This window comes from Saccopteryx bilineata, chromosome 4 (assembly GCF_036850765.1).
Source record: "Saccopteryx bilineata isolate mSacBil1 chromosome 4, mSacBil1_pri_phased_curated, whole genome shotgun sequence".
Lineage (NCBI taxonomy): Eukaryota > Metazoa > Chordata > Mammalia > Chiroptera > Emballonuridae > Saccopteryx > Saccopteryx bilineata.
This window is the reverse complement of record NC_089493.1, coordinates 88,778,812-88,805,833: the sequence shown is the minus strand read 5'-3', so window position 1 is coordinate 88,805,833 and position 27,022 is coordinate 88,778,812. Positions and strand designations below refer to the sequence as shown.

General features: G+C 44.4%; 1 protein-coding gene across 1 annotated transcript in view; it reads right to left on the bottom strand.

The window, feature by feature from the left end:
* The window catches only part of RYR3 (ryanodine receptor 3), a 626,037-nt gene that overhangs the window by 174,574 nt on the left and 424,441 nt on the right, over positions 1 to 27,022 (bottom strand). The window contains exons 39-43 of the mRNA XM_066277226.1: positions 9,551 to 9,824; positions 7,862 to 7,976; positions 6,205 to 6,334; positions 4,913 to 5,016; positions 173 to 308 (exon numbers count right to left, since the gene is read on the bottom strand). Coding sequence (XP_066133323.1) covers positions 173 to 308; positions 4,913 to 5,016; positions 6,205 to 6,334; positions 7,862 to 7,976; positions 9,551 to 9,824 — 759 coding nt within the window. The remainder of the gene's footprint in view (positions 1 to 172; positions 309 to 4,912; positions 5,017 to 6,204; positions 6,335 to 7,861; positions 7,977 to 9,550; positions 9,825 to 27,022) is intronic.

The window sequence follows — 27,022 nt, the reverse complement described above, 5'->3', positions numbered from 1 at the left end:
TCTCGATCCTTGTGTGGCCTGACTCTCCTTGAGATTTTTCTACTAGCTGCCCCCTACTTGTAGAATTGATCATATCTGTGGATAGGGAACAATACAAAAGGTCTTCTTTTCCCTGTACATAGCCACAACTGTGCCCTCTTAGGTCAGAAGGCGTAGAACACTTGGGACTCACTGTTCACGAAGACAGCAAACCTCAGGAAGGACAGGTAACGTTCCCCTTCAATGGGGTTCCAGCCAACGTCAGGGTAGCCTTTGGCCAGAAGCATGGGGCAGCTCTGTAGGCCACAGCCTGCCAAGTAAGTCACCACCTGCCAAGAACAGTACAAAAGTAAGTGCCCAAGGCTTTTTATGAGGTAGCTGAAAAGACTGAGAAATTCTGAAACCTGAAGGGATTTTATTTCTCTAAAAGCTAGAGAAAGCCTAAACTTTTTATTTATTTATTTATATAATTAAATTTAACAGGGTGACATTGGTCAACCAGAGTATACAGATTTAGAGAAAACATCTCTACATCATTTAGACAGTCAATTATGCTGTATATCTATCACCCAAAGTCAAATAATCCTTTGTCATCCTATATTTTGTTTCTCTTTAAGCCCATCCCCCTCTCTCCACCCCTTCCTCTCCTTCCTTCTCCTCTCCCTGGTCACCACTGCACTTTTATCTATGTCCATGAGTCTCAATTTTGTGTCCCACCTATGTATGGAATCATATAGTTCTTAGCTTTCTCTGATTTACTTATTTCACTTAGTATATAATGTTATCAGGTTCCATCCATGTTGTCATAAATGATCCTATGTCATCATTTCTTATGGCTGAGTAGTATTCCATAGTATATATGTACCACATCTTCTTTATCCAATCATCTGTTGAAGGGCATTTTGGCTGTTTCCATGTCTTGGCCACTGTGAACAAGGCTGTGATGAACATGGGGGTGCATTTGTCTTTACGTACCCATGTTTTCAAGTTTTGGGGGTATATACCCAGTAGAGGGATTGCTGGGTCATATGGTAGTTATATTCTTAATTTTCTGAGGAACTACCATACTTTCTTCCATAATGGTTGTACTACTTTACATTACCACCAATGGTGAATGAGGGTTCCTTTTTCTCCACAGCCTCTCCAACACTTGTTATTACCTGTCTTGTTGATAATAGCTAATCTAACAGGTGTAAGGTGGTATCTCATTATTTTGATTTGCATTTCTCTAATAGCTAGTGGAGATGAACATTTTTTTCATATATCTGTTGGCCATATGTATTTCTTCTTGGGAGAAGTGTCTGTTCATGTCCTCTTCCCATTTTTTTATTGGATTGTTTGTTTGTTACTAAGTTTTGTGAGTTCTTTATATATTTTGGATATTAGCTCCTCCTTATCTGAACTGTTGTTTGAAAATATCATCTCCCATTTAGTTGGCTATTTGTTTTGTTGTCAGTTTCTCTTGCTGAGCAAAAGCTTCTTAGTCTGATGTGGTCCCATTCATTTATCTTTGCCTTCACTACCCTTGCCTTTGGGGTCAAATTCATAAAATGTTCTCTACTGCCAAAGTCCATGATTTCAGTACCTATGTTTTCTAATATGTAATTTGTTGTTTCAGATCTTATATTTATAGGTCTTTGATCCACTTTGAATTAATTTTTGTGCAAGGAGACAAAACTGTAGTCAAGTTTTATTCTTTTGCATGTGGCAAAGAAAGCCTAAATTTTTTATAGCAAGTAATTTAGTAAATTTGAAGCCAAGACCTCCAATTCATGTTTGTTTCCAAGTAATCAACCAGACTAATAATCACTGTTATGTACGAATATGCCACATGCTATCAATTCTCTGGTTTTCCCAGTTCTGGCAAGAGGGAGCTGCCATTTTAAAATGGGCCCACCTGGGGTACATTTGTGGAGACTGGCCATGAACATTTGGCCATGGTATTAAAGACCAAATATCCAGTCACTTGTTGACTATCAGCAGGCCCTTGACCAATCAGGGGTCCCTCCTGAAGTTCTACATCAACAACTGTTGTCCAAAGGGAAAAGCCAAGATGTTAAGGTTGTGGTGGCTAGTGAAGAGGCCACAGCCAGTTATGGGCTAGAATTGATAGTGTTCTCTTTGCTTCCAGGTTCCCACACACTGATCACAAGATCTCAGCTCTGCCATCATGGCGAATATTACTGCCTACTTTTCAAAGTTGTCAGGCAAAAGCCTGGCAAATAGACATTTGCTTGAAATGCAGTTGTTACTCTAATTCAGCTCTGGATAGTTTATGTACCAGGGAGGAGAGGGGAACCCACTGTGCTGCCAAGCCCTCAGTCAGGAAGGATGTCTTTCTCATTTTTTATTAATCCCCAGAATCTGGCACATTTTAGGTGCTCGATAAATATTTTTCAATTGAATCATGTGTTTGCTGATGTCAAATTCTTGAAGCCATTTTGTAGGAATAATGAATCTAAGTCAAAACTCAGTAAGAAACTATCATCACACTTCTTCTTCAACAAGTAAGGTTACTATTCTGATTGGAGCTGAGATTTGATCTGGTCTTTAAAATGTCAGGAAAAACATCAGTAAAGGCAGGAATTAGGCAGAGTTTTCAGGATTACAGGTACTGGACATTTTGCTGGCTGCTGAAATAAGTGCCTGTGTGCTGCTGCTGTTGTTGCTGCTGTTGTTGTTATTCAGTCTTAAGGAACCAAATTTCTGTTGTGGATCGATAGAAGGAACGGCAGTATTTATTGGTCCTTTCTCCTTCTCTCCCAGGAACCAAGCTTGGGAATTTCCTGACATGGGTTTAAACAAAGTCTGTGCACTTGAAAGGGGGCAGCAAACCTCATCACTCCCTTTACAGATTTTCCTAAGTCCCTGTTTCTCCTCTCTCCCAGACTCCTGGCCTCTACTCATCATATTTTGCATCTCCCAAGGGATACTTGGGGTCTTTGTTGAGCAGTATCATTTAAAAAGATGAACTGTGGCTGAGCACAGTGTACTGAGCACTAAATTTGTGACTCTGTCTGGTTATAAGGGAATCATTTGCTACATTTTTATACAGGCATCAGTTGTCATCTCACCACCTAAAACAGTTAATTATTGCTATTTAAATGTATGAATGACAGAGTTGACTGAAGTCTGTCCCACTAGCCACAGAGACCATGGATATACATGGCATACTGGCACCACTATTGAGTATGTATGTGTATGGGGTTGGAGGTATCTTATTTCTGTTCTAATCATTTCTTCTTATTGAAACCAGGTCATGGCCCTGGCCGGTTGGCTCAGTGGTAGAGTGTCGGCCTGGCATGTGGATGTCCTGGGTTTGATTCCTAGTTAGAGCACACAGGAGAAGTGAACATCTTCTTCTCAATCCCTCCCCCTTCTTTCTCTCTCTCTCTCGCTTCCCCTCCTGCAGCCATGGCTCGACTGGAACGAGCTGACCCTGAGTGCTGAGGATGGCTCCATGGCCTCTGCCTCAGGCACTAAAAAATGGCTCAGTTGCTGGGCAATGGAGCAAAGCCCTGGACGGACAGAGCATCACCCATAGTGGGTTTGCCAGGTAGATCCCGGTCGGGGCACATGTGGAAGTCTGTCTCTCTGCCTTCCCTCCTCTCACTAAAAAAACCCAAAACAATGCCAGTTGACTTTTCTAAAATGCAGATTGCATTGTATTGCTCCTCTGCTTAAAGGTTTCCATCCCTTGTGGTTTTGCAGTGAGGTCCTATAGTTTAACAAGTGAGAGCACGGCTTCTGGGATTGGACACTTTAAAAAAATATTTTATTGATTTTAGTGAGTGAGGAAGGAAGAAAGGGAGAAAGACAGGGAACATTGATTTCTTCCTGTCTGTGCCCTGACTGAGGATCAAACTGGCAACCTCTGTGCTTCAGGATGATATTCTAATCAACCGAGCTATTCAGCCAGGGCAGGGCTGGCACTTCTGGATCCTGGCTGTGATCCTTACAAACCCCATGACATTGAAGACATTATCTAATCTTCCTATGCCTCAGTTTCCTCTCCCACAGATGAGGGCAATAATAAAAAGGCGTGTGCTGAGGGTCCCGTGAGGTAATTCAGAGTGGGGTCTGGCACTTAGTGATTCTGTAGGGTATGTACTTCTGTTATTAATAGTAATGAGCATACAACCCAACTCCTCACTAGCCCTCCTCACCCCCACACTCCCCAGCATTATAATTCTCAGACACATCACACTGCTCTCTGAACCTCATACATTCCTGGCACGCTCTTCCCAACAATGTGGCTGATCAGCTTCTACGCACCTCTCCGTTCATCACTTTCCGAGTCACCAGGGCATGGTGCTCCCATGCTGTGAGCTCCCAAACTCACTACACAGTGGGTGACCTCTGACTTGTTCCCTTCCCCCTCACTACAGTGCTCTCCCCCACACTCAGAAAGGGCACTGATGCTTGTGTAAGCCATCCAGTCAAGGAAGGAGTCCCCAGGTGGGATGGGGAGCCATCAGATGAGTCAGCCCTGGTTCCCACCACCACAGGGCACAGCTGTACAGTCTCATGTGGGCAGTTCTGTTTGTCTTGTTTGTACATGGGTGGGCACTCTTTTTTTTTTTAAATATAGATTATACAGGTTCCTGTCATGTTTCTTTCCTTAGTATGTAACTATAAATTTGGCGACCCTGAACGTGATTAGGAACTACAGGTGTGAGGCAGTGTTTCACACGGACCAGTGAGGCTGGATGCCTGAACAGCCATGTCTGTGAAGTTGGCTATCTCTGCCCGTGGGAGGTGCTCTGGTCCTAATTATCATGCGGCTGCCAGTTACTCACATTTCTACCCCATTTTCATTGTCTGTGAAAGAGGTTCTGATGGGAGCCCACTGAGCCTGTGGTCTGCACTTGCTTGGCTGGGCTGTTCTACAGGCAGGAAAGAGCAAGCACATTGCCTCCCCAGGCCCAGTTACCTTCTCGAGGTCTGGTTCTTCTAGACCCAGTGCTAACTCGTTGTTGTCCATCACGGAGGATGCCGCCACATCTAGTGGAGTGGATCCCCTCATTGATGGGGAGGCTGAGGAAGGAGGAAAAGAGGAGGGAGAAAGGGACCAAGAAAGCGCCCCTCGCCGAGCTGAGATTGCAGTGCACACAGCTGGCCAGTAGATGGCAGCAAACACAGCAAACCTGGTTCACGTTCCTGTTGTCTGAGGGGACTGCCTGCCCAATTTCAGAACAGCTCTATTTACAATAGCACCCACCCATGACCCCCACTTCCAACCCCCCTCCCAATCATTAGTGCTTGTGAATATGGAAATACGGATTAAGTTAGAAAATCAGTTCATGGGATTAGCTGGGACCATGTATTTTCAAGTGCTTTTCTGACGTGAAACTGTCTGAGGGCCCCCATTGGATGATTACTCCAAAGACTCAGATGTCACTTGAACAAATAAGCTCAAATGACTTGACATTTCTGGGGCTACCAGCCAGAATTTAAAAATATCCTCAAACAGCATCGGCTCATACAGTTACCAGGTGCCAATGTTGCCCTCGGTTTTCCTCCGGTCCTTAGGGTAGGATTAAGAAAACCTTCAGGTGGCACTTGACGAAAAGACTGGGAGCCTGAAGTTGCGCTCCATTTATAGAAAACCTGGGATTTCAGATTCTCCGTGCACGGATGTGTGTATCTGCTCCTTCTGCAGCTTCATTTGGTTTGCATTCAGAACAGTGGGTAAGGCGTGGATGTCGGGCTTTCTAGCGGTGGTGATGGATTTAGTTTATCCACACTGCTCGTGGCCAGCCCACCGAGCAGCCACGGGAGGCACTGGCGGGCTGGCCGACAGGACAGGCATGCAGCCTGCAGCCGGCCTGCTGAGGACGGACTGGCTCCGTGACCTTGGTCTCATTAGCACTGCTCCATGGTCAGCTGAGTGGGCAGGGAGGAGCTGTGTCCCCAGACTATATTTGCAATTTCAGGCAGAATTTTATAAACCTGGTCCCAAGAGAGATGAGGTAAAACTGTGTGCCTATGCCAACACGAATCTGTCACCAGAGCTCACTGGTAGCAACATCCCTACTTAGGTTGGAGAACAGAGATGTGTCATTATTTCACTTGTTTCTAGACCAGGCAGGGGTCCTTTTTGTATTTAAAAGAAAAAAATCCCATAGAATGCATGCGGCTTCTTTCTTTTACCTCCCGAGTGAGTGGTCAGCAGGGGGAGTGTCCCTGCCGAGGCCAGACGCGCAAGTTATAGACACGACCTACCTAGGCCAACACTGCTGTTCTCCAGCAGGTAGCTCAGATGCTCAAACATGGCCTTCTGATTTTGCCGGCTAATTCGACAGAAATAGCAAAGGAAGCGGCAACAGCTAGCAACCATCTTTGGAAAAGCAATCTGTAGGGAGAAGCGGGAAGTGTCAAGGAAAAGAACATACACGAGGTTCCTGGAAAGTCTGACTTCAAAAAGTCTTAGGCTGAAGTCTTGCAAGCTGTGAACAGTTTGGGAAAATAAATTCTCTCCTGACTTCTGGTTTGTTCCAAGACTTATTCGTAAGAGAGATAGAGAGTATACATTTAATAAGAGGCTTCCCAAAACACAGAGCTAGTTATCGTTCCTGAAATACCTTTCTTTCAAAAGAAGTAGACATCAAACTAGAATCCCAGCCATCCCAGATGTCACGTGAACTTGCACGACCATACACCAGACTAGTGTTTCTAACTAGGAAGGGGGTGGACAGAACTCTGATGGGAAACTTCAGAAGGAAGATGGGGGACCATAGACAAAGGAGGCCCAGCACTGGATCAAACCTGAGTCTTCTGGGTGAAGCTGGCCCCTCCAGTTGTGGAAGTCTCCAGAGCATCATCCTCTCAGACTGTGAGCCCACCCCAGTTACTTCTGTTCTCCCCTATGGGCTCCTGTGGCATTTGTAATCTGATTCACACAATTTAGCCCTGAGATGCCATCTCCTATTATTGTTGACTGTGTCTGGCCTCTCTGCTGGTCAAAGTTAGTACCATCTTCAGGGCCCGGCCGTGCCTTATGTTTGACCCAATAATGCTCAGTAAACGGTGCCAGGGTTAACCTTGCTCAGGAGACTAGGAAGCCCTTGACTTCCCCCATTACAATCACAGAGGGTGCTTGAAGAGGTAAGCTTCTGAAACCTTGCAGTCTGCCTGCTTGTTGAGGCCTCCAGATATTTATCAGGGGCCTTCTGGAGACAGTCCACTTTTCCAAGAGCTCAGATGGAAGCAGGTGAGGAGGAGGAGAGCTTGGTGCCATTTCTCCCTCTGCATGCCCCCCCCCAATGGTGGCAAAACTGCTTTCCTAGGACCCTGGCACTCTAAAATTTCCAGCCTATGAAAACAGACCCCATCTACTGCCTTCAGAAGCTATCTGACTCTGAGGAGGACCCAGACAAGCTGGGCCTTATCACCTCCTTTCTCCTGGCCAGCAGGAGCTCCCCCTGACAGCAAACACCTTAAGGGGGCTGACCAGGACGTCAGTGGGATCTGGGCTCACAGAGGAAACCCATACATTCCTGAGGGAACACTGCCAGGCTTGTTGAGAGCTAGTTCTCCTTTAAAACAGCCTTCTCCCGACAGCACAGAACACACAGGCTCCTAAGGAGTTCCATCTGGGAAGGAGCGGGGTGCTGCGTAAGGTGAACGTGGCAGCTGAACAGCCCAGCAGAACGAGCGAGGAAAGCCCCCGAGCTCCCAGAGCTGCAGCCTCGACACTGGCTGGAGGCTTTTCAGCAGCACCAGCCCACCTGCTGGCTCCTTCCCGGCATTGTGCGCACCCCTCCCAGTCCCTGAGGAGAGTGACTGAAGCCATGGACACCTGCCCTGTGGCTGCCAACAAGTCACTTCCTGTGTTCCTGTCCAGGGTCAAGTTCCAGCTAAGTTCACCCTGCAGCGTTACCTGTGATTTCTCTGCCCCCAACACATTCACCATCACCTCCATCACCGTCTCGTGCATGCCGAGGACTCGCATGAGGTTGGGGTGCTGGTAAAACACCTTGTTGTTCATTATGTCTCTAGGGTAAGGATCGGAGAGAGGCGTCAGCTCATGCTCACGTCAACGCCATGGAGACTCAGGCACAAGAACACACAAATGCACACATGCACTGAGGATGAAATAGTGTAAGTGTGACAGGCTGAAAAAATAATACGGCACTAGGTCAGTGGGAACATACATGGAGTGCGTTTTTAGCTGATAGAAGCATTCTGTGCTCTTTTATTTCTACTAAGTACTTGCTTTCTCTCTTTGAAATGCTTCCTTTTAAGGACATGTTAAACACTTGCCCTTGGTCTCTGTAACTAATAGTTTGAAGGCAACCCAAATCAGCCAATTTCTCTTCTTCCAGGTGCTCAGGCTCTTCTATTATTTTTTCTCTTCTTGTCCTTATATCTCTGTCTTTATGTACTTCAGCTTTCTTAATGATAAGACTGTACCCTTTCCTGAAGACAACTGCATATTAGGTAATAATGAGGACAGAGGTATCCAAAACCTAATGAAATGATCAACAATAAAAGGTAAAAGGAATTTAGTCTGACCAGGTGGTGGTGCGGTGGAAAAGGTAAAAGGAATTTATGTTTTAAGTCATTTGATACAGAGATTCCCAAAATAGGGTTGCGGACAGATCTGATGACAGGAGCAGCCCATTACTGGGCTGTGCGATGCCTGGCAGAGTGGCTACCCCCCCCCCCCCCAGTGTTGCAGCTGCTAAGAGGAGACACCACCAGGTTTCATTGCACTCTGTTTACTGCAAGAGCTGTGGGACAGCTGAAAACCACCTAATTTGGTAGTTTTTTATCTCTTCCCATAAAAGCCTCTTCATTTCTACTGTAAGATTCTTTATTGGAAATGAATTAGAAAAATGTGTGCCCTCCCCCTGGCATCCTCAAAGTGCCTGCTCTGTGCCTTGGCGGTAGATGCTCCTGCACACCCAACAGTGGGAAGGCCGCCGTCCCAGGTCTTGACTTCAATCCAGGGAAACAGTGGGCTGGGCAGTGAACTGTTTTGGGCCTTGCCTTTCTCATCTGCAAAATGGAAGTGCTACAGTACCCAACTAAATGAAAGCCTTTGATGTATAAAATGCTATCTTTATGACAATGTGGCTTCTAAGAAAGAGACACAGCTATGATTATGGCAAAAGGTGTCTCAGAACTGATAAAATGACACTCGAGGGTCGTCCTGGGAAAAGAAAGGGAGCCAGGTGGTCATTTTTCAGAGGGAAGTCTCAGAAGTTTCCCAGAAAAAAGCAGATGTGTTCAAAATGTGTCTTTCTTATTGGGTTTAAAGACACTACCCCTTCCTCTAAATTTTTTCATTGCTTCCCTGAGGTTATCTTCATTAGATTCACGCTAAATAACTGTTTTTCTCCAAGACTTTTCCTCACTTTCTCTGGCAATGTCCCTTCACGCTGACTACCAGGCAGTCTGGTCTCTCAGGCTACCAGAGTGACTGACGTGTCACAAAGAGCGCCTGCAGGAGGGGCGCAGAGAGCCTGTACACGGTCGGATTCCGGGGTATCCACCCAGCAAGGGAAACCCGTTTTCCCACATGCCACTCTCCCGACAGACCTGCACTTCACTGTAAATGACCTACCCCAGCCCATTGATCATGAGCAGCTCCTCTTCCTTGCCCATCCTGACACTGAGGAGGCAGCGGATCTGGCCCAGGGCCGCCAGCAGGTTGATGGTGTCATTCACGGAGGCCTGGCTGATGGTATAGGTCTTGCGCAGGGCCTGCAGCAACTCCCCAATGCTGTCATACTGCCTCCGGAGGAGGTTGAACATCATCCGGACTAGGTCTGCATCTTGGATCTGGTCCTCCTGTGCCCAGCGGATCATCGTCTGTGAGATGAGTTCCTTCAGTGTTGCTAGAACAGCAATAGAAGGACCAGTATTGTGGGTGTTCCAGCTCAGGAAGAGCTGTGTACCTCAGCCACTTCATTTAATCACAGCATCAGCAGCTGGTCTAGACTATAAAGTTCTTTTTTTAGAAGAAAATCAGAGGTATCACATTTCCTGACTTCAGATTATTCTACCAAGCAATGATAATCAAAACAACATGGTATTGGCAGAAAAACAGACACACAGACCAATGGAACAGAATTGACAGCCCACAAGTAAACCCACGTGTATAAGGGCAAATCATTTTCAACAAAAGAACCAAAAAAAAAAAAAATACAATGGAGAAAAGAAAGCCTCTTCAATGAATGATGCTGGGAAAATAGGAAAGCTGCATGCAAAAGAATAAAACTAGACTACGGTTTGTCCTCCTGTACAAAACTTAATTCAAAATTAATCAAATACATAAAAATAAGACCTTAAACAATAAATTAGGCCCTGGCTGACTGGCTCAGTGGTAGCACATCAGCCTGGCATGTGGATGCCCCAGGTTTGAGTCCCGGTCAAGGCACACAGGAGAAGCGACCATCTGCTTCTCCATCCCACCCCCTCTCGCTCTCTCTCTCTCTTCCCCTCCTGAAGTCATGGCTCAATTGGAGCAAGTTGGCCCCAGGTGCTGAGGATGGTTCCATGGCCTCTGCCTCAGGTGCTAAGAAGAGCTCAGTTGCTGAGCAACAGAGCAATGCCCCAGATGGGCACAGCATCACCCCTAGTGGGCTTGGTGGGTGGATTCCAGTTGGGACACATGTAGCCGTCTGTCCCTGCCTCCCCTCTTCTCACTGAAAAAAATCCAAATCCAATAATTTACATAGAAGAAAACATAGGTACTAAACTCATGGACCTTGGTCTTAGAGAAGTTTTATGATTTTGACTCCAAAGTCAAGGCAAGTAAAGGCAAAACAAAAAACAAAAAAACCCTCCAAAACGAATGGGACTATATCAAACTAAAGAGCTTCTGCACAGTAAAAGAAACTGCCCACAAAATAAAAAGGCAACCAACCCAATGAGAGAGTATATTTGCAAACAGCTCTGACAAGGGGTTAATATTTGAAATACAAAGATTTACACAACCCAATATTAAACAGATAATCTAATTAAAAATGGGCAATGGACCTGAATAGACACTTCTCCCAAGAAGGACAGGGGGGGGGGAGGGGGTAGTAAAAGGTAACGGGGGTTAAATATATTTGGACGGAAGAAGATTGGTCTTCAGGTCGTGGACACACAATGCAATACACAGATCATGTATCATAGAACTGTACACTTAAAACCTATATAATTCTATTAACCAATGTCATCCCAAAAAATTTAATTAAAAATATTTTTAAGGATGGGTATGGAATGCAGAGAAGTAGAATTTGGCACACATGGGAACCGTACTATGAGAAAAGAATATCTCAGTTTTGAATCGAGGATGCTAAAAAGTCTATTTTGATTAAGTGATATTTGAACAGAATCTGGAAAGAAGAGACTAAATAAGACACTGCTCTTGCCTTCGGGGTGCTCACAATCCAGGGATTTATATTTTCATTTTGATTTTATAAACAATCAAATTTTAGCTTTATTTTATACTGCTGTGTAATAAATACTAAAATGGAGATATGTGCAAATGCCACAGACAGAGTGGGAAGTGGTCAGTTCTGTGTGGGTTAAGGCATGAGAAGCAACTGTTGCTGCCTCTTCACAGAAAAGCACTATCAAGCACTGGAATTTCTCTACCATGGGCACTATCTCCAAGTATTTAAAAGATACCACCTATCATGAACTGCAGTGCTATTGATTCAAGAATTGTAAAAGATATTTTTACATTGTAAAAGATGATATAAACATACAAATACTTTAGGAAACGGAGGGAGGTGGATTACAAATCCTCTACAGGTCTAAAGGCTTTGCAGTTGGATACGCTAATGTCATGTCCTGAACTCTGATGCCTGGATCTCGGCAGGAGTCAGCTGACACCGCATCATGGACTCCTTTCACAAGCACCAAGAGAGAAACATCAGTGTGACTTTGAATTTGGAATTTCTCAGGGCTCATACCGGTGCACAGAAATATCACTGGGTGTATAAGTAAAGGAAAAATTGCTGAAGTGGGACTTGAATCAACTGTGGGACCTTCAGAGCTTGGACTAAATGGTGCTGACAAGGGTTGATCGGCATTGGTGTGAGAGGACTGGAAGGGCAAGAGAGTCCTGAGCAGGAGCACAGAGCAGAAGGGGGCCCGTCTGGGATGGCACTGTTCACCCCTCCCCATGCCACGCACGTGTGTAGAAGGTGGCACAACACAGTTGAGAAATGCTGCTTTTAAACCATGGCTGCATCCACGTCTGGCTCTGCCCGTCACATTCCTGCAAGGTGTGGATGGCATCAACCTCCTTAATTCAGGCCTGGCAATAACGGCAGAGCTCAGGGGACAGTGAAGGTCACACAGTCCATCAGAGCCAGGACTGGGAATGAACTCAGAGGGCAGCGTCAGTAGCCTGTGCCGTCTCTGGTGGTCTAGTTTTCTACTTCCATGTACGATATATGGCAGATGTCTGTTCTACAACCAGTCTTCCAGTCTTGGCTCATCATCAGGTTATAAAAATAGAGCCCCAGAAGAGATCTAGATAAGAAGGATTAATTTAACTTACTACTGTGTCTATCAACCCTGTTGGTATTTTAGGTTCAGATGCGAGACAAGCTGAAAACATAAAAAAGGATACTGAAGTCAGAGAGAAGCACAGCTGATAGATGTTCCAAAGAGATCTCACTAGGCAGGATTGCTGACTAATAGCTGTAAGGTTAAATAATATCTGAACCCTTTGGGGGGAAGTTATTTATGGGCTAAAGTGGGCTCTTCTTAGGAACTTGATTTTCCTCAGTAGCCAAATGCAGAAGTTCCTATATCTCCTATTTCTCGTTCCTATTCACGATAAGGAACAAAAGCAAGGAAAAACATAAATGCTCTTGGACCCAACAGAAGTTTTTCTAGTCCTGTAAATACAGTTCCCTCTTTTAGCCTATATTTTGGGCTGAAAGAATTACAGTTGTCACCACTAACGAGCACATTGTCTGCAGAGATCATACACACCATCACAGTCCCTGCCACACCAAAAAAGAAACAACTGGAATTGTTAATCAGCTCAAGGTCCCTTCTCTTCTCAACCGGGCACTTTACAGAGTATATATAAGGAAGCCAATTAAATATTAACTGTTGCTTAACTTGGCTTTCAGAATAGCTCGGGATTTGGGTGAGCTCTCAGCCTCACAATGATTTAAAAATTCTAATCAACGTAATAGTCCAGAAAACGAGACATTTACAGCAAAACATCTTATTTGAGAGCAAATGGGAAAGGACACAGCCCTAGCCTGGAAGGATGGAGCAGCACTTGCCCACAGGCCCTTTGCCCAGACTGGCCTTCAAGGTGAGAACGAGACAATGAGTACAGAAGTATGACTGGGACCAAGCTACAGCTCGGTTAAAAACAGAACAGAAAACGGGACACTCCTTGTTGTGCTATTGATGGACAGATGTAATTCAGGAGAAGGCATGATATTTAAGGCCACTGTTGTTGATCAGGCTTTCCAGATGCGAGGCAGAGGTCCAGAAAGTGAGAGGAAGAATAAGAAAGAAAGAAATGAGAGAACTGTAGGGAGAAGCAAATAGTCTCAAAGCCCCAAGAAGCCGTATATTTTGTGGCCTGACACACGCTAGAGACCGAGCACCCACCCAGCAAACCGAGGCTGAATCGATACATTTCTAATGGTCTAAACAGTTCTGAGACTGAGCTACTGGAGCTCTACACCCCTGGCAGCCATGCTACTGAAAGCTCCTCAGATTTTAATCAGCTCCCATGAACCAGCAGCAGTGCAGCAGAAACCTACCAGGGTCAAGAGATTAGAAAGAACACATGTTCTAGAACACAGTAGGCTCTCTGTGTCTCTGTACATTTGAGTATTAAAATAATTCATGCATATAACCATGTCTGGGCTTTATAAAGGTTTACTATTATATTATCTATAGAGTAGTTATAAAAAGAGTGGTCCCCTGGGGTAGCCAAGATACTTTTGGCAGCTTGCAAAGCCAAATGTACGTTCATAATTATGAAGACATTCTTTGCCTTTTCATTGTGTGGATAGTTGCTCTACTGGTGCCAAAGTGGTGGTGGGTAAAACTGCTGGTGCCTTAGTGTGAATCTAGTCGGGAGCACTGAACTCTATTATTTACTGCTCTACGCCCAGGAAAATGCCCTGTCTCACATAAGGATGTTCTCAATGAAATATAAACACGATTAATTTTATTAATAATAAACTTTTCAGTATCTCTTAATACCCCGTGTGGCAAAATGGGAAGTACGTATGCCTAAAGCACAGTCACAGGCCAGTGGTTTTCTTGAGGAAAAGCCCTGTGTGATTGAGCTGTGAGCTAAACTAGCTGCTTGCTTCATGAAATAATATTTTTAGTTAAAAGGACCACAGACAAACTCTGGTTAATCAGACTTTGGTAACTGACAGTAATTTTCTTTTTTTTTTTTTTTTTAAAGGTTTTATTTATCCATTTTTATTAGAGAGAGAGAGATTGGAAAGAGACAGAGAGAACAGGGGGAGGAGCAGGAAGCATCAACTCCCATATGTGCCTTGACCAGGCAAGCCCAGGGTTTTGAACCAGCAACCTCAGCATTCCAGGTTGAGGCTTTATCCACTGCGCCACCACAGGTCAGGCAATTTTCTTAAAAATAAAAGAAGCCGAATCAGAAAAACAGGAACTGCAGGATTCCATACATTAGTGGGACATAAAAGCGAGACTGAGAGGCATGAACAGGAGTGTGGTGGCTATGGGGGGTGGGGGGAGGGAAGGAGGGAGAGGGGGAGGGGAGGGGGAGGGATACAGAGAGAACTGGATGGAGGGTGGCAGAGGACGATCTCTCTTTGGGTGATGGGTATGCAACAGAACTAAATGACAAGATAACCTGGAAATGTTTTCTTTGAATGTATGTACCCTGATTTATTGATGTCACCCCATTAAAATAAAAATTTATTTATATATATATATATAAAAAAAAATAAATAAAAGAAGCCTATCACTTCTAGGAAAACCATGGATGGTATCTGTTGCCCTCATATAATTTGAGCTTTCAAGTGAAAACTAGACTTTCGGAAAAAGTTTATTTGCCACTGTGAATTGGATAGCTTCCCAATACTTGAAGACTTTTCTTATTAAATTGTTATTAACTAATGTGATCTTGAAACATTTTATAATTAATATGGCAGCATTTGGGAGCTCTGCATAACTTGGTGAACCAATAATTTCTCAATGATGACTGTGTTACAGAAACATTCATGGGTAAAACATCCATTCAAATGCATTTTTTATGTCACAAAATACAAAAATTTACTTTTGAGAAACTACTACTTGTTTTTATTTTTAAATTGGAGAAAATCAAAGTTTAATACTTGTGCATGGAGACTTCACATAGGCATGATAATTCCATGAAAATTCAAAAGATAGTGAAGCAATATTAGATATACAAGACATTTTTGGAGGAAGGGAAAGAACGAATGTACTTGTTGAGTTTTTATGCAGTATTAAAGGAGAATTTCCACAATTATCTCAATAAAGTTATTAAAATACTACTCTATGTATCTCTTTGAGTCCAATTTTCTTCCTCTTCATTAACCAGGTATAAGAATCCAGCTATCTTCTTTTCTATTAAGTCAGACATATGAGATTTATAAAAATGCAAAAACAGTACTGCTCTTTATATCCCTTTCTTATATTAAAATTTTAGTTGTTTTTTTTAAAATGAAAGTATGTTAATTATGTAAGATGTAATTGGTTTTTATTATTTTTAAATAAACCTACAATTGCTTAAAAATTTCTCAGTTTTAAATTCAAATCAGTAACATTGATAGGTATAATCCACATAAACCACAGCTTTTTGAGGTCTTTGAAAATTTTTAAGTGTGTAAAGGGGTTTTGAGACCAAAAAGTTTGGGAGCCACTGGTCTATATACAGGGGCTATGCTGAGGTGATGACCATGACTGACAGCAAAGCGTGCCTTCAGCTGAGATGAAACCCTGTGCCTTAGACTGTGCGATTCCAGTCAAGAAGCTGAGACCTGAGCCTGGAAAGCAGAAGCTTAGGAAGCTTCCTATGTTTGCTTCGGGAGGGGAGGGTGACTGTGAGTAGAATGAGACATTGCACATGGAAAATAAAGAGAGGAGTAAAGAATCATTATTATTATTTGTTTTGTATTTTTCTGAAGTTGGAAACAGGGAGGGAGTCAGATAGACTCCCGTATGCGCCCAACCAGGATCCAACCGACACGTTCACCAGGGGGCGATGCTCTGCCCATCTGGGGCATCGCTCTGTTGCCATTCCAGCGCCTGAGGCAGAGGCCACAGAGCCATCCTCAGCGCCCGGGCCAACTTTGCTCCAATGGAGCCCCGGCTGCGGGAGGGGAAGAGAGAGACAGAGAGGAAGGAGAGGGGGAGGGGTGGAGAAGCAGATGGACGTTTCTCCTGTGTGCCCTGGCCGGGAATCAAATCAGGGACTCCTGCACACCAGGCTGACACTCTACCACTGAGCTAACCGGCCAGGGCCAAGAATCATTATTTTGAAAACTGAATCCTGGCAGTCAGCAAGGGCCCCAGTCATTATTCATTCATCACTAAGGGGCTCTCCACCAGCCAGAAGGGCCCTAAATGCTTCCCTCTTCTATTTGGGTTAAAGATTAGTCCTCTTCAGAGCAAGGGGCCAGCCTGTTGTCTCCTACCCAGAGACTGTGTGGCCCTCGTGAGCCTGCTCTGTGGCCAGTGCCACGGGCCTCACAGGGGACAGGCATGCTGCAGGTGGAGAGGGCGCTTCCTTCCTTGCCACAGATGTTAGCTGACCCTTCAGGAATGCCTTGACTCTCACTCATACTGGAAACCAGGGTTGTCAGTTACAGAAGGCTTTGCTCTGCAGCCAGTGTATCTAAGCTTCAGGATAGATCTCAGTCACAGGTTTCTGCCTGTCCTCCTCTGAGTAGCTGAGCTTCCTCCAGTTGTGCCCTTTCTAAATTAACTTATGAATCAAAGGGCATTTTCAGTTAAGTGCCCTAGTTAAGTACCCTATCTGAAACTATATCAAGACACAGTTATTACCCACAGCAGCCTATGTGGGGGCAGGAAGTACATACACATGGAACATTTAGTGAGAAATAACGTGTAAAAACATGGGTAAAACTGTGTTTTCTTAGGAAATAAGATAATGCATTAGAAGGTACAACACCTATAGTAATAATTACATTTAAAAGAAATAAGAAAAATGATAAGACCTTCCTCTCTTATTACTTTCCTAATAGGTCCTTTATCTAAAGCTCTTTATATTTCTAGAATAGGCCCACATTACATGGAGATTAAAGAAACAGGAAAGAAAAAGCTCTACCATGAAGCTGAGGAGCCTTTCAAGGGATAAATGAAATGATTACATGGAAAAGACCCTTTTTTTGCTATGATAAATTTGGAATACCATTTTCCTTTATTTATTTATTTATTTATTTATGTATCTATCTATTTATTTATTTATTATTTTTCTGAAGTTAGAAGCGGTGGTGGGCAGACAGACTCCCCCATGCGCCCAACCAGGATCCACCTGGCATGCCCACCAGAAGGTGATGCTCTGCACATCTAAGGTGTTGCTCCATTGTGGCTGGAGCCATTCTAGCTCCTGAGGTGGAGGCCATGGAGCCGTCCTCAGTATCCGGGGCAACTTTGCTCCAATGGAGCCTTGGCTGTGGGAGGGGAAGAGGGAGACAGAGAGGAAGGAGAGGGGGAAGGGTGGAGAAGCAGATTGGCGCTTCTCCTGTGTGTTTGGCCAGGAATTGAACCCAGGACTCCTGCACGCCAGGCTGACACTCTACCACTGAGCCAACTGGCCAGGGCCCCATTTTCCTTTTAGAGATGGCTCATACAATTAGTCCCTTTAGTGAATACTTTATTTTCTTTCTCTGGTATCAGTAGGGAAATACTACAAATTTCGGCAGGAATATCAACAGCAAAGGTAGTCAATTCTGGAGATAAATTTGAACCTCTTTCTTAATCAAAGAGAGACAGATAATATAGTATTAAGAACAGTTACAAATAAAAAATGATTTCATTTCTGTTGCTTTTCTACAATAAGTTCTTTGGTAACGCTGCCCTTTAATGACTTAAAACCCATTTTAGTATTCATAGGAAACACAGCTTGTGAAAGAGGACAGACTCCAGGAGAAAGGTAAGGGTGAGGCAGACAGCTTAAAGCTACTGTTTGCTATAAGGTATGGCTCATATTTCTCTCTCTCACACATATACATGCACATGCACACACATGCCTAAATACTCCTCCTAGAACCTCTACCTCCCATAATGAAGTTGCTTCCACATTTGTTGCAACTGCACGATTTTTACCCACTGATTTACATATGTCAAGAAGGCCTTGCCAAGTGCACTAGTTGGTTTAGCTCATGGGATTTTAAAAAAGCTATTGCATTCTTTTCAAAAAAGACAAAGGAAGAAAGAAATATGTGCAACCACACGCTTGTTTTCTGCTGAGACGTAAAATAAATCCTGCGGAACAGAATGCCTCAGGGCAGCTAGTTATGTGCATGTGGTTTCTCTGACAGTTATAAATGGTGTCATTTATGAAATTATTATTAACATTCTAGCTCGCTCCACTTTTGCAATTAGTGTAATTAGGGAGAGTCACATTTAGGCAATTATATAAAATATATGATCTAGAAACTGCACTTAGAGTCATTGCTCAGTCTAACGCGGAACGGAAGTATTTCTAAGGCATTGTATTGTTTAGGAAGACCTGATGCCTGAAAGATACTTTGGAAGAAAAATAGCTGCTTCACTATATGATTTCTGGGTTAGTCAGCTATGCCACACAAGAAGAAAAGCTTCGAGAGTCTCTAAATTAGAGTTAGCCTTAGCACATCGGTTTCAGAGCCCAGGTGTTACAGTTATTTACTTTCTCTCACTTGCCATTTTGTAACCTGTTATAGGACCTCAGAACCCCAACCTCACCAGTCTGTGAACCTTGTAAGAAATTTCTGTAGTGTCACCCACAATAGTTGGTAAGCTCTTTTTTCAATGGTCCATGATCAGCTTTGCAATGCCGACGACACTAAGAGAAAGGTCATTTATTCTCGTGGTGTAGGTTTACATTTTTAGGCTGCAGCAGTCTGGAAAAAACCTTTTTTTTCATCTCTAAATTTAGTTCAGAGTCCACGTGGCTATCATGCAATGAAGTGTATGCTTATTATCAAAGAGCAGATCTTGGCCTCTGGCAAAGCAAATTCCTATAGCTTACAGATTTCAAACCTATGCGGGTGTTACATTTCCATGAGTGCACTCTTCTATCCGGGTCAGTTTGGAAGGAAAAGACTTCTGGTTACATTGAGGAGAGGGAGCGAATAAAAATGCACTATACTGGTAGTTTAAACTTGGAAAACAATTCATAATGCTCACACATTGGAAAAGAAAAATAACTATGTGCACTTTAATTATGTACATTGACTGTTAAATTCCAGGTATTTAAAAAGTCAGCTTGTGCTATGCTGTAACTGCTGGCAGCATTAACAGGTGGGAAAAGAATTTTTAAGTGAAAAGAACAAGTGTATTTTGACCTCTGCTTTCTTCCTGCCTGTGGTATGCTGAATAATGTCCCCAACCCCCAAAGGTGTTTACCTCCTAATTCTAGGAACCTGTGAATACCAGGAAAACTTATATAGCAAAAGGCATGCGGCATAAGTAATCAAGTTAAGAATCTTTAGTTGGGGAGATTACTCTGGATTATCTGGGTGCACTGCACTAAATGTACTGTATTTTTTGGTTCATAAGATGCACTTTTCCCCAAAAAAAGTGGAGGGGAAAATGCCTGTGTGTCTTATGGAGCAAAAAATATGGTATTTTATTAAATATTCTAACATACCATTTGGTTCAGAATATTTTTTTCTTATTTTCCTCCTTAAAACCCTAGGCGTGTTTTATGGTCAGGTGTGTCTTATGGAGCGAAAAATACGGTAATCACAAGGGGCCTTTTAAGAGGGAGGCAGGAGAGTAAGGGTCAGAGAAGGACATGTGATGACGGAAGCAGAGGTTGGACTGATACCACTGCAGCATGAGCTGCTCGTCAGAGAAATCCAGGAGACCTTGAACAGCCAGGAAAGGCAAGAAACGGATTCTTGAGCCTCAAGAAACAGATTCTTCAGCCTCCAAAAGGAATGCAATGCTGCTGACCAGTTTTAGACGTGTGATCTCCAGAAGTTAGAGGTAATAAGTTTGCATGGTTTTAAAGCCACTAGGTTTGTGGTAATTTGTTACAGCAGCAACAGGAAAGTAAGACACTCCCACTGATGGAAAATGCTGGGTGGAGGATATTTGAGTCCTTTCCCAAAGCTGTGAGTCAGACTGGAGGGTCTCTGTGAACAAGCAAGCTGCTATAAAGGTACCCACAGAAGCTGGCAGAGACCAGGCTTGGCTTTCGTGACAGAGTGCCGACACAATGGAGGTCTGCCTGGGTCTGGCCAGAGCCTCTGTCAAACCAGGACAACATTAAACATAGAAAGCACCTACTGCAAAACTGCTGTGGCCAAAGAGAAGATGTACTTAGGGCACAGATGGCATATGCCCTAGTTTCCTGGACACATTTTGGCCTCTTCTGTCCTGAACATCAAGGGCTAGAACTGCCAACATCTCAACACTAAGCGTGGAGTACATGAAAGATGCTAACAATGATAACCACTCTGACATCATGAATATTTCTGACCACATATCCAGCATTTATTTGTCCCTTCTTCCTTCTTAACAGAACCCAGATTTTGTAGACATATGCGCCTCTCTACCTCAGAGCCCATGTCCCTCAAAGCTGATGCAACTCCATGCCAGAGGTGGGCTCTATTGAGTTCATTTACCATTTTATTCTCTAGTCACACTCACTGGTTCATAGGTGGACCTGTGGCCAAATTCTCCAATCAGTGGTGATCTCAGGATCCTTGTTTCATGAATTCCAGGGCAGGAGAAACTTTCTTGCTTGTCCCTCAGACACTGTTGTGATTAGATATGAGGTCCAAATCTGCAGCCACCATCTCGCACAGAGAGCTGGCGAGCGGGGACTAACTCAGCCTGGGGGCTGGCCCGATCTTGAAACTCCCAGGTATGCCTTGAACTTACCGGCTACTCTCCCTGAATTGGGTGTTTTCTCCCCCCCCCCCCAGAAAGCATCTGATATGATACATGTGCAGATGAAGTTCTTATGACCTATAACTTTGAAGATTCACTTCAGAATTTGAGAGGCATACAAACGTCTAAGTACTAGGACATTAAACTGAGCACTATTTCATAGAATCCTTGTCACATGTCGCGGTTAGAAAATGGTAGAGCTAGCATTCACACCTTGGCTGCTGGAATCTAAAGCAGCGCAGAGCTGCTTACTTTCAACAGCTTCATAAAATTCAGAAAAAATTAGTAATGCTTTAAATTTGTGTTATACTATCTAGATGCTCTCTGATAATAAACTGCGAAATGGATTCAGAAATAAATACTAAAAATCATAAAGCTTTAGCTGTTTTTCTAATTGACTCTGAGCTGAGCAGATCCCTTACTTTCCCAGAGCTGCAATTTTTTCACTAATAAAATGAAGTTAGCAATATAAAATTCATGTTGGAGAAAGTGAATGCAAGTGTGGGTGGTGACGAGGGGGCTGGGTACTTCGTTCCAGCTCTGGCTGTGTGACCATGGCCGAGTTGTTTTACTTCTCCACATCTATCTACTTCTAGGAAGCTGAGTCACTGGGTTAATATTCTAGAAATCTTTGGCTCTCTGACCCACTGAACTCTTGAAAGGGTTGGACTCATTTAATAAAATATCAAATGAATGCCTAAAGCTTCATTGGGTTACATTGATGAGCTCCAAGAATTTTACCACTACATTTTAATGCCAACCAGCAATATCCTGGCATTACCTAGTTTGCTTTTACTAATAGTAAAACCTGAGATTGAGAAAGATCTTACAATGTCAGGGGTTACTGACCACAGTAAGTGGCCATTATCAAAGCATCACTGCATACCACTAATCACTTACGTGGAGGAGATGAGCGGTGACAAGCTGATGGCCTTTCTGATTACTGTCCTGATTAATGTCTGAGGAAGAACCCTTTCCCTGTCAGGGGTCAGATGGCACAACAGCCTGCTGACTTAGTTGGGAAGATTTACTGGGGAAAGTCTTATGGCCTCTGCACTCTGTGACCCAGAGCTTCCCCTGGGCTGAAGGATTGGTCTGCATTAAATAAAGTGGCCAAACACCTACTACTTATTAGCATAGAAGGTCAGGGTAAATTAAATCCACTGACTCCAAGGGGACTTGGAAAATTCATCATGTGAATTTCTTGTTGCTTGCCCGGGGCCTCTCTGGCCCAGGCGGTGCAGCAGGTACCATTTTGTCTCCTTCCACTAGAACAAGGGTGCTGCTGGAACCCCTGAGGACAAGCGCACATGTCTGAGAACCTGAAAGAAAAGGCCCACAAAGCCTACACAGAGCGCTGTTCCCGGGTGACCAGAAAGAACTGCTCCACTTACTACATGTCACTAGAGCCCAAGGATCAGGCACTGGCTGTTAGCTCCCCAGGGGCACGCGATGGCTCAGGGCCCGCCCCAGACTCTGCAGCAAGTACCTCGACCTCTAAGGAAGTGCCCGGCCCTCGCTCATCCCAGTTCTGTATGCAAGTTTTCAATGTGTACACTTGTCTCCTTCTCTACTGGCTTCACTGGCTGGGAAATAGGGGTAAAAGTTCAAGCTGCTGTCTAGAACGTTCTATTTCTAATTACAGTAATAGCCGCCGATGTTTACCACGAGCTTCCTATGCCTCAGACCCCGTGCTAATCACTGCACCCGAGTGATCGTTTAACCCTACCAACCGCTACGTAAGAATAGAAAAAGACGCAACAGAAACAGTTTCCTCAACAATGGTAGTTGTTATTAGACTAATCCTCACTACGTTTTTTTAGTTGGGCAAAGGAACACTTGAACTTGATAAACAAACCGAGGCTCCTGCAGACAGGTGGTCTGCTGAGGCTGCGCGGGGTGAGGGCTGGAGCGGGAGTGCTGCCTCGACCCACAGCTGCGTGGACCCCCCACGTCGCCCAGGCGGCCGGGCCTGGCTGCCTTGACCTTGGCTCTCAGGGCTGGCTGTCTGTAGACAGTTGGATATTTCTCCTGAATTTGTTTCTAACTTTCCCTGCCTCAGTGGTTTTCCACCTTGGCCAGAGTGGTTTTCTACCTGGGACGATGGAGACAAGCACGAAAGCAAAAGGACTGTTTCTCCAGCCACTGGACACCCTCCCCCCCCCCCCCCCCCCCAGCAGCCCTGCAGACAGCTACCTCTGTCGCTCCCTGGGGTCTCATCCATCATGTGGAGATAATTAGCCTGTTGTTTCTGAAATCAGTCAACCAGCCCCATAATCACTTTCTCAAAAACGTTCAGGCAGTTAAATGACCCGAGGTGACAACGGGGAAAGAGCAGAGAGAGAACAGATGACGTTGCCAGCGTGCCAGGGAGGGTGTCCCTGACATGAAGACGGGGGCCGGACTCGGGGCAGAGAACACACAACGCAGTATACGGACGGTGTACTGTAGACGTGCACACCTGACATCTGTGTAATTTTATCAACCAATGTCACCCCAACAGATTTAATAAAAAATTAGAAAAAAAAGATGGAGCAAAGATGGGACAGCAAAGGACTCAGGAGACTGAGGCCTCTGTCTTTATTCTCCTTGGGAAGTAATAAAACTGCTTTTATTTTAGTTTCCATGTCTATTTAGCACAGAGAATAAACTGATTATGAGGCAGCTACAGGCCATGCATGCTCAGTGTCGCCTCCCTGTCCTGTCCCCACACGCCTGCAGCCCCCTCCCAGCCTCTCCTGCACAGTGCTCTGAAAGGGCAGGGGCCCTGGACATGGAGCAGGATTCCAGTCTTGGCCTCTTTCTTACTTATTGCAAGAACCTTGTCCAAATTATTTTGCTTCTTTCAGGCTTAGCTGCCTGGCATGCAAAACAGGAACCTGGCTGTCACTGTCTCTGGTTGTTTGCTGTGAGCATGGAACCAGCTGAGGGAATGTGAAGCACTGAGCGCAGTACCTGGCACAAAGCAGGTGCTCATGAAATGTTAGCTTTCCGTTCCCCTGACAACCGAGTGCTCCTCTCCATCACTAACCCCCAGCTACCAAAGGGCAGGCCTGACTCTGGCTGATGCAGCAGACGCAGGGGCCCTGCTGTGCATCTATTGCTGAGAGGCACGGGACCGGGAGCCAGTGCGTCATCAGAGTGAGTTCTGCTTCCTGCCTTGTCATCCGTGAGGACGAGCTCCTTACAGCCTCAGATTCTCCATTTCCTCATCTGCTCACTAGGACTAGTGGTGCCTGCTTTGTCTGCCATGCAGGGCTCTCCAGAGGAATGAGAGAGGGGTAGAAAATCTTCTTCTTGCAACTTCTAATGAGGTGAAGAAAACTCCGCCCCTCCTCTCTTTGTCTGTTAACTCAATGGCCCATCTCACAGGGATCCTTAGAGTCTATCTGTAACAACCTCTCCTCTTCATGTTTCTAACTGCTTGCCAAGATATACGGACCCTACCTTTGTATCCCTTCTGGCACCTAGAGCTCACGTCTCGATTTTGACACCTGTATCAGTTTTCCGTGCTGCTGTGACAAATCACTACACACTTAGTGACAAAACAGCACAGATTTACTGTCTTACAGTTCTGTGGACCGAAGTCAGACCCAGATCTGGGCTAACCCAGAATGGTTGTCAGGGGGAGAGAAAAAACCTAACGTTTCTTGAGGACCTACTTTGTGCCAGGTCCTGTGACAGATGCCGCTGCCAGAGGAGTAACAGTGGCTACATATTTCTATTTAGGGAAAGCCTGCTTAAACTGTAGCGCGTGAGAAACACAGACGCAGGGGCCTAGAACAGGCAAAACATCTTCCAGGGCATCTGCTGGATTGGGATGCGAGAACAAAGTGTCACCCAGTATGGTGGGCTGCTATGAGCAGCTTTTATCTCTTCACTATCATATGACCTTTTGATAAGATCAGAACAGCTTTCATCCACAGTACGAATTAGAGTTAGTTTAGGCACATTCAGTAACTCTGAGCCAGCAAGCAGGATTCTCATGAGTTTCAGGTCCCATGACCCCAGCTTCTCATAAAGGCGAAATTGTGCTACCTACCCCGAAAACTCCACATACAGATCTTTGGCTTGGTTGACTTTTTGATGTTAAAATTTTGACTTCTGTTGGGTTCAGATTTCCTACATATAACGATGAGTCAAGTAGTGAGTTACCTCACAGGTGTAGTACTAAGACAAGATAAAAAGATGATGGTTTTAAAGAGCCCTTCTGTGTGTAATATTTATGTTGGGGGCTCCTGCTCTATATACTGATACATCCTTTGGCCAGTTTCATGGGCAATGGAAAGAGGGTGGAACCAGAGTCAGAAGACCTGAGTCAAGTCACAGCCTGACTCATCTTGGTTCCCTTGAGCTGAGGACAGACACCTAGAAATTTTTCTGAAATGAGGTAAAGATGGAAAGAATAAATGAAAGTATCCCTTGGTTCTTCTGAGTCCTATTTTCATCAACCGCACAATGGAAGAGTTAAAAAAAAAAAAAAAAGAACAGAAGAAGAAAAAAGTAACAGCAGTGATTAATATAGTCAATCATCCCTTGATGTCTTCAAGGGACTGGTGCTAGGACCCCCTGCTGACACCAAACTCCTTGGATGCTCAAGTCCCTTACAGAAAATGATGCAGCACTTGCAAAGGACCAGTGCACATCCTCCTGTATACTGTAAACCACCTCTAGATGACCTAATACAATGTAGATGTTGTAAGTAGTTGTTAGACTGCATTATTTAGGAAGCAGTACAAGAAAGTTTGTACATGTTCAGTACAAACACCACCCTTTTAGACCAAACTACATAGGACACATCAGCAACAACAGAACTATGCAGAGCCCAAAGATATGGAGAGCTGACTGTGTGAAGTATTTGGTAAACTGTCAATTCACGATTGCATTATTCTCATGATCTATACTTTTAATGTTTTACGAAATGCAAGACTAAGAGAACTCAGATAAGCAATAATATGAACACGGTTGCCAATATAAAGGATTCTGACTCCTCTATCACATCTGGCTACATATTCAGAAACATTGCCTCCATTCGGTCAAATTAAAAATAATTTGGGGGGTATGAATGTTAAGCCATTCCTAAGATTTTCTATGAAAATGGCTGCTCTGAGTGAGGGGCTTTATGTATCTGAAACTTTTGGCAGGGAATCCATATGCTGATAACCAGAAATGCTTGACCACTTTCTCTTTCTACATGTGGGACTCTAGGATAGAAGACTTATGACATGATACTTGTACCCTTCATAGTTCTGTTTGAGGAAGGGAGGTAGTATGGGGTAGAGACATGGAGCTCATACTGGGGCGGCCTCTCAGGTTTGCATGTTCTACCAGAATGGACAGGACACATCTTCCTGTCTGAGGGCTGGGGTAGCAGTGCTAAAGATTAGAGTCCTTGGAGCCTGGGCACCATTCTTAGAGTTCAGAGGACTTCACAGAGCCAGATGATTTCATCTGATTGACTCCATTTCCCTAACATGAAATGGTCACCTTGGAGGACACCTAGTTGTGACGTAATCTATTACAAAGAAGTATCCACTTTCAAAATAGACTCTCAGCAGGTAATACAGGTCAGCTCAGCCTATTTTTATTGCTGCTTTGGCAGGAACCACAAAGGGAGTCTGAACTCACATTTTTGTGCCTTTAGAATCCTGCTGGCACATCCTCACCAAATACCTGCCCCCCTTCCATGGTGACAGATGGGACTGATCCAGGGTTGCCAGGGCAACTGCTGCCAAATACCCCATACACTTTTCCAGAGGCTTCAAAAGCTCTGCTGATAAATGGTGAGGGTTCTTCCCTTTCAGAGATAGTCTGACAAAGATAGCAGGTCAATGCAAAGGGCAGTAAGATCTATGAACCCCAAAGCAGTGTTTCAGACAAACTAATCATATCTTGACAGTCTATTGCTCTAGTCTATGATTTGAAAGCATATTCTAAGATGGATAGGAACAGAGAACAAGAAAAAGGGCAACTATAT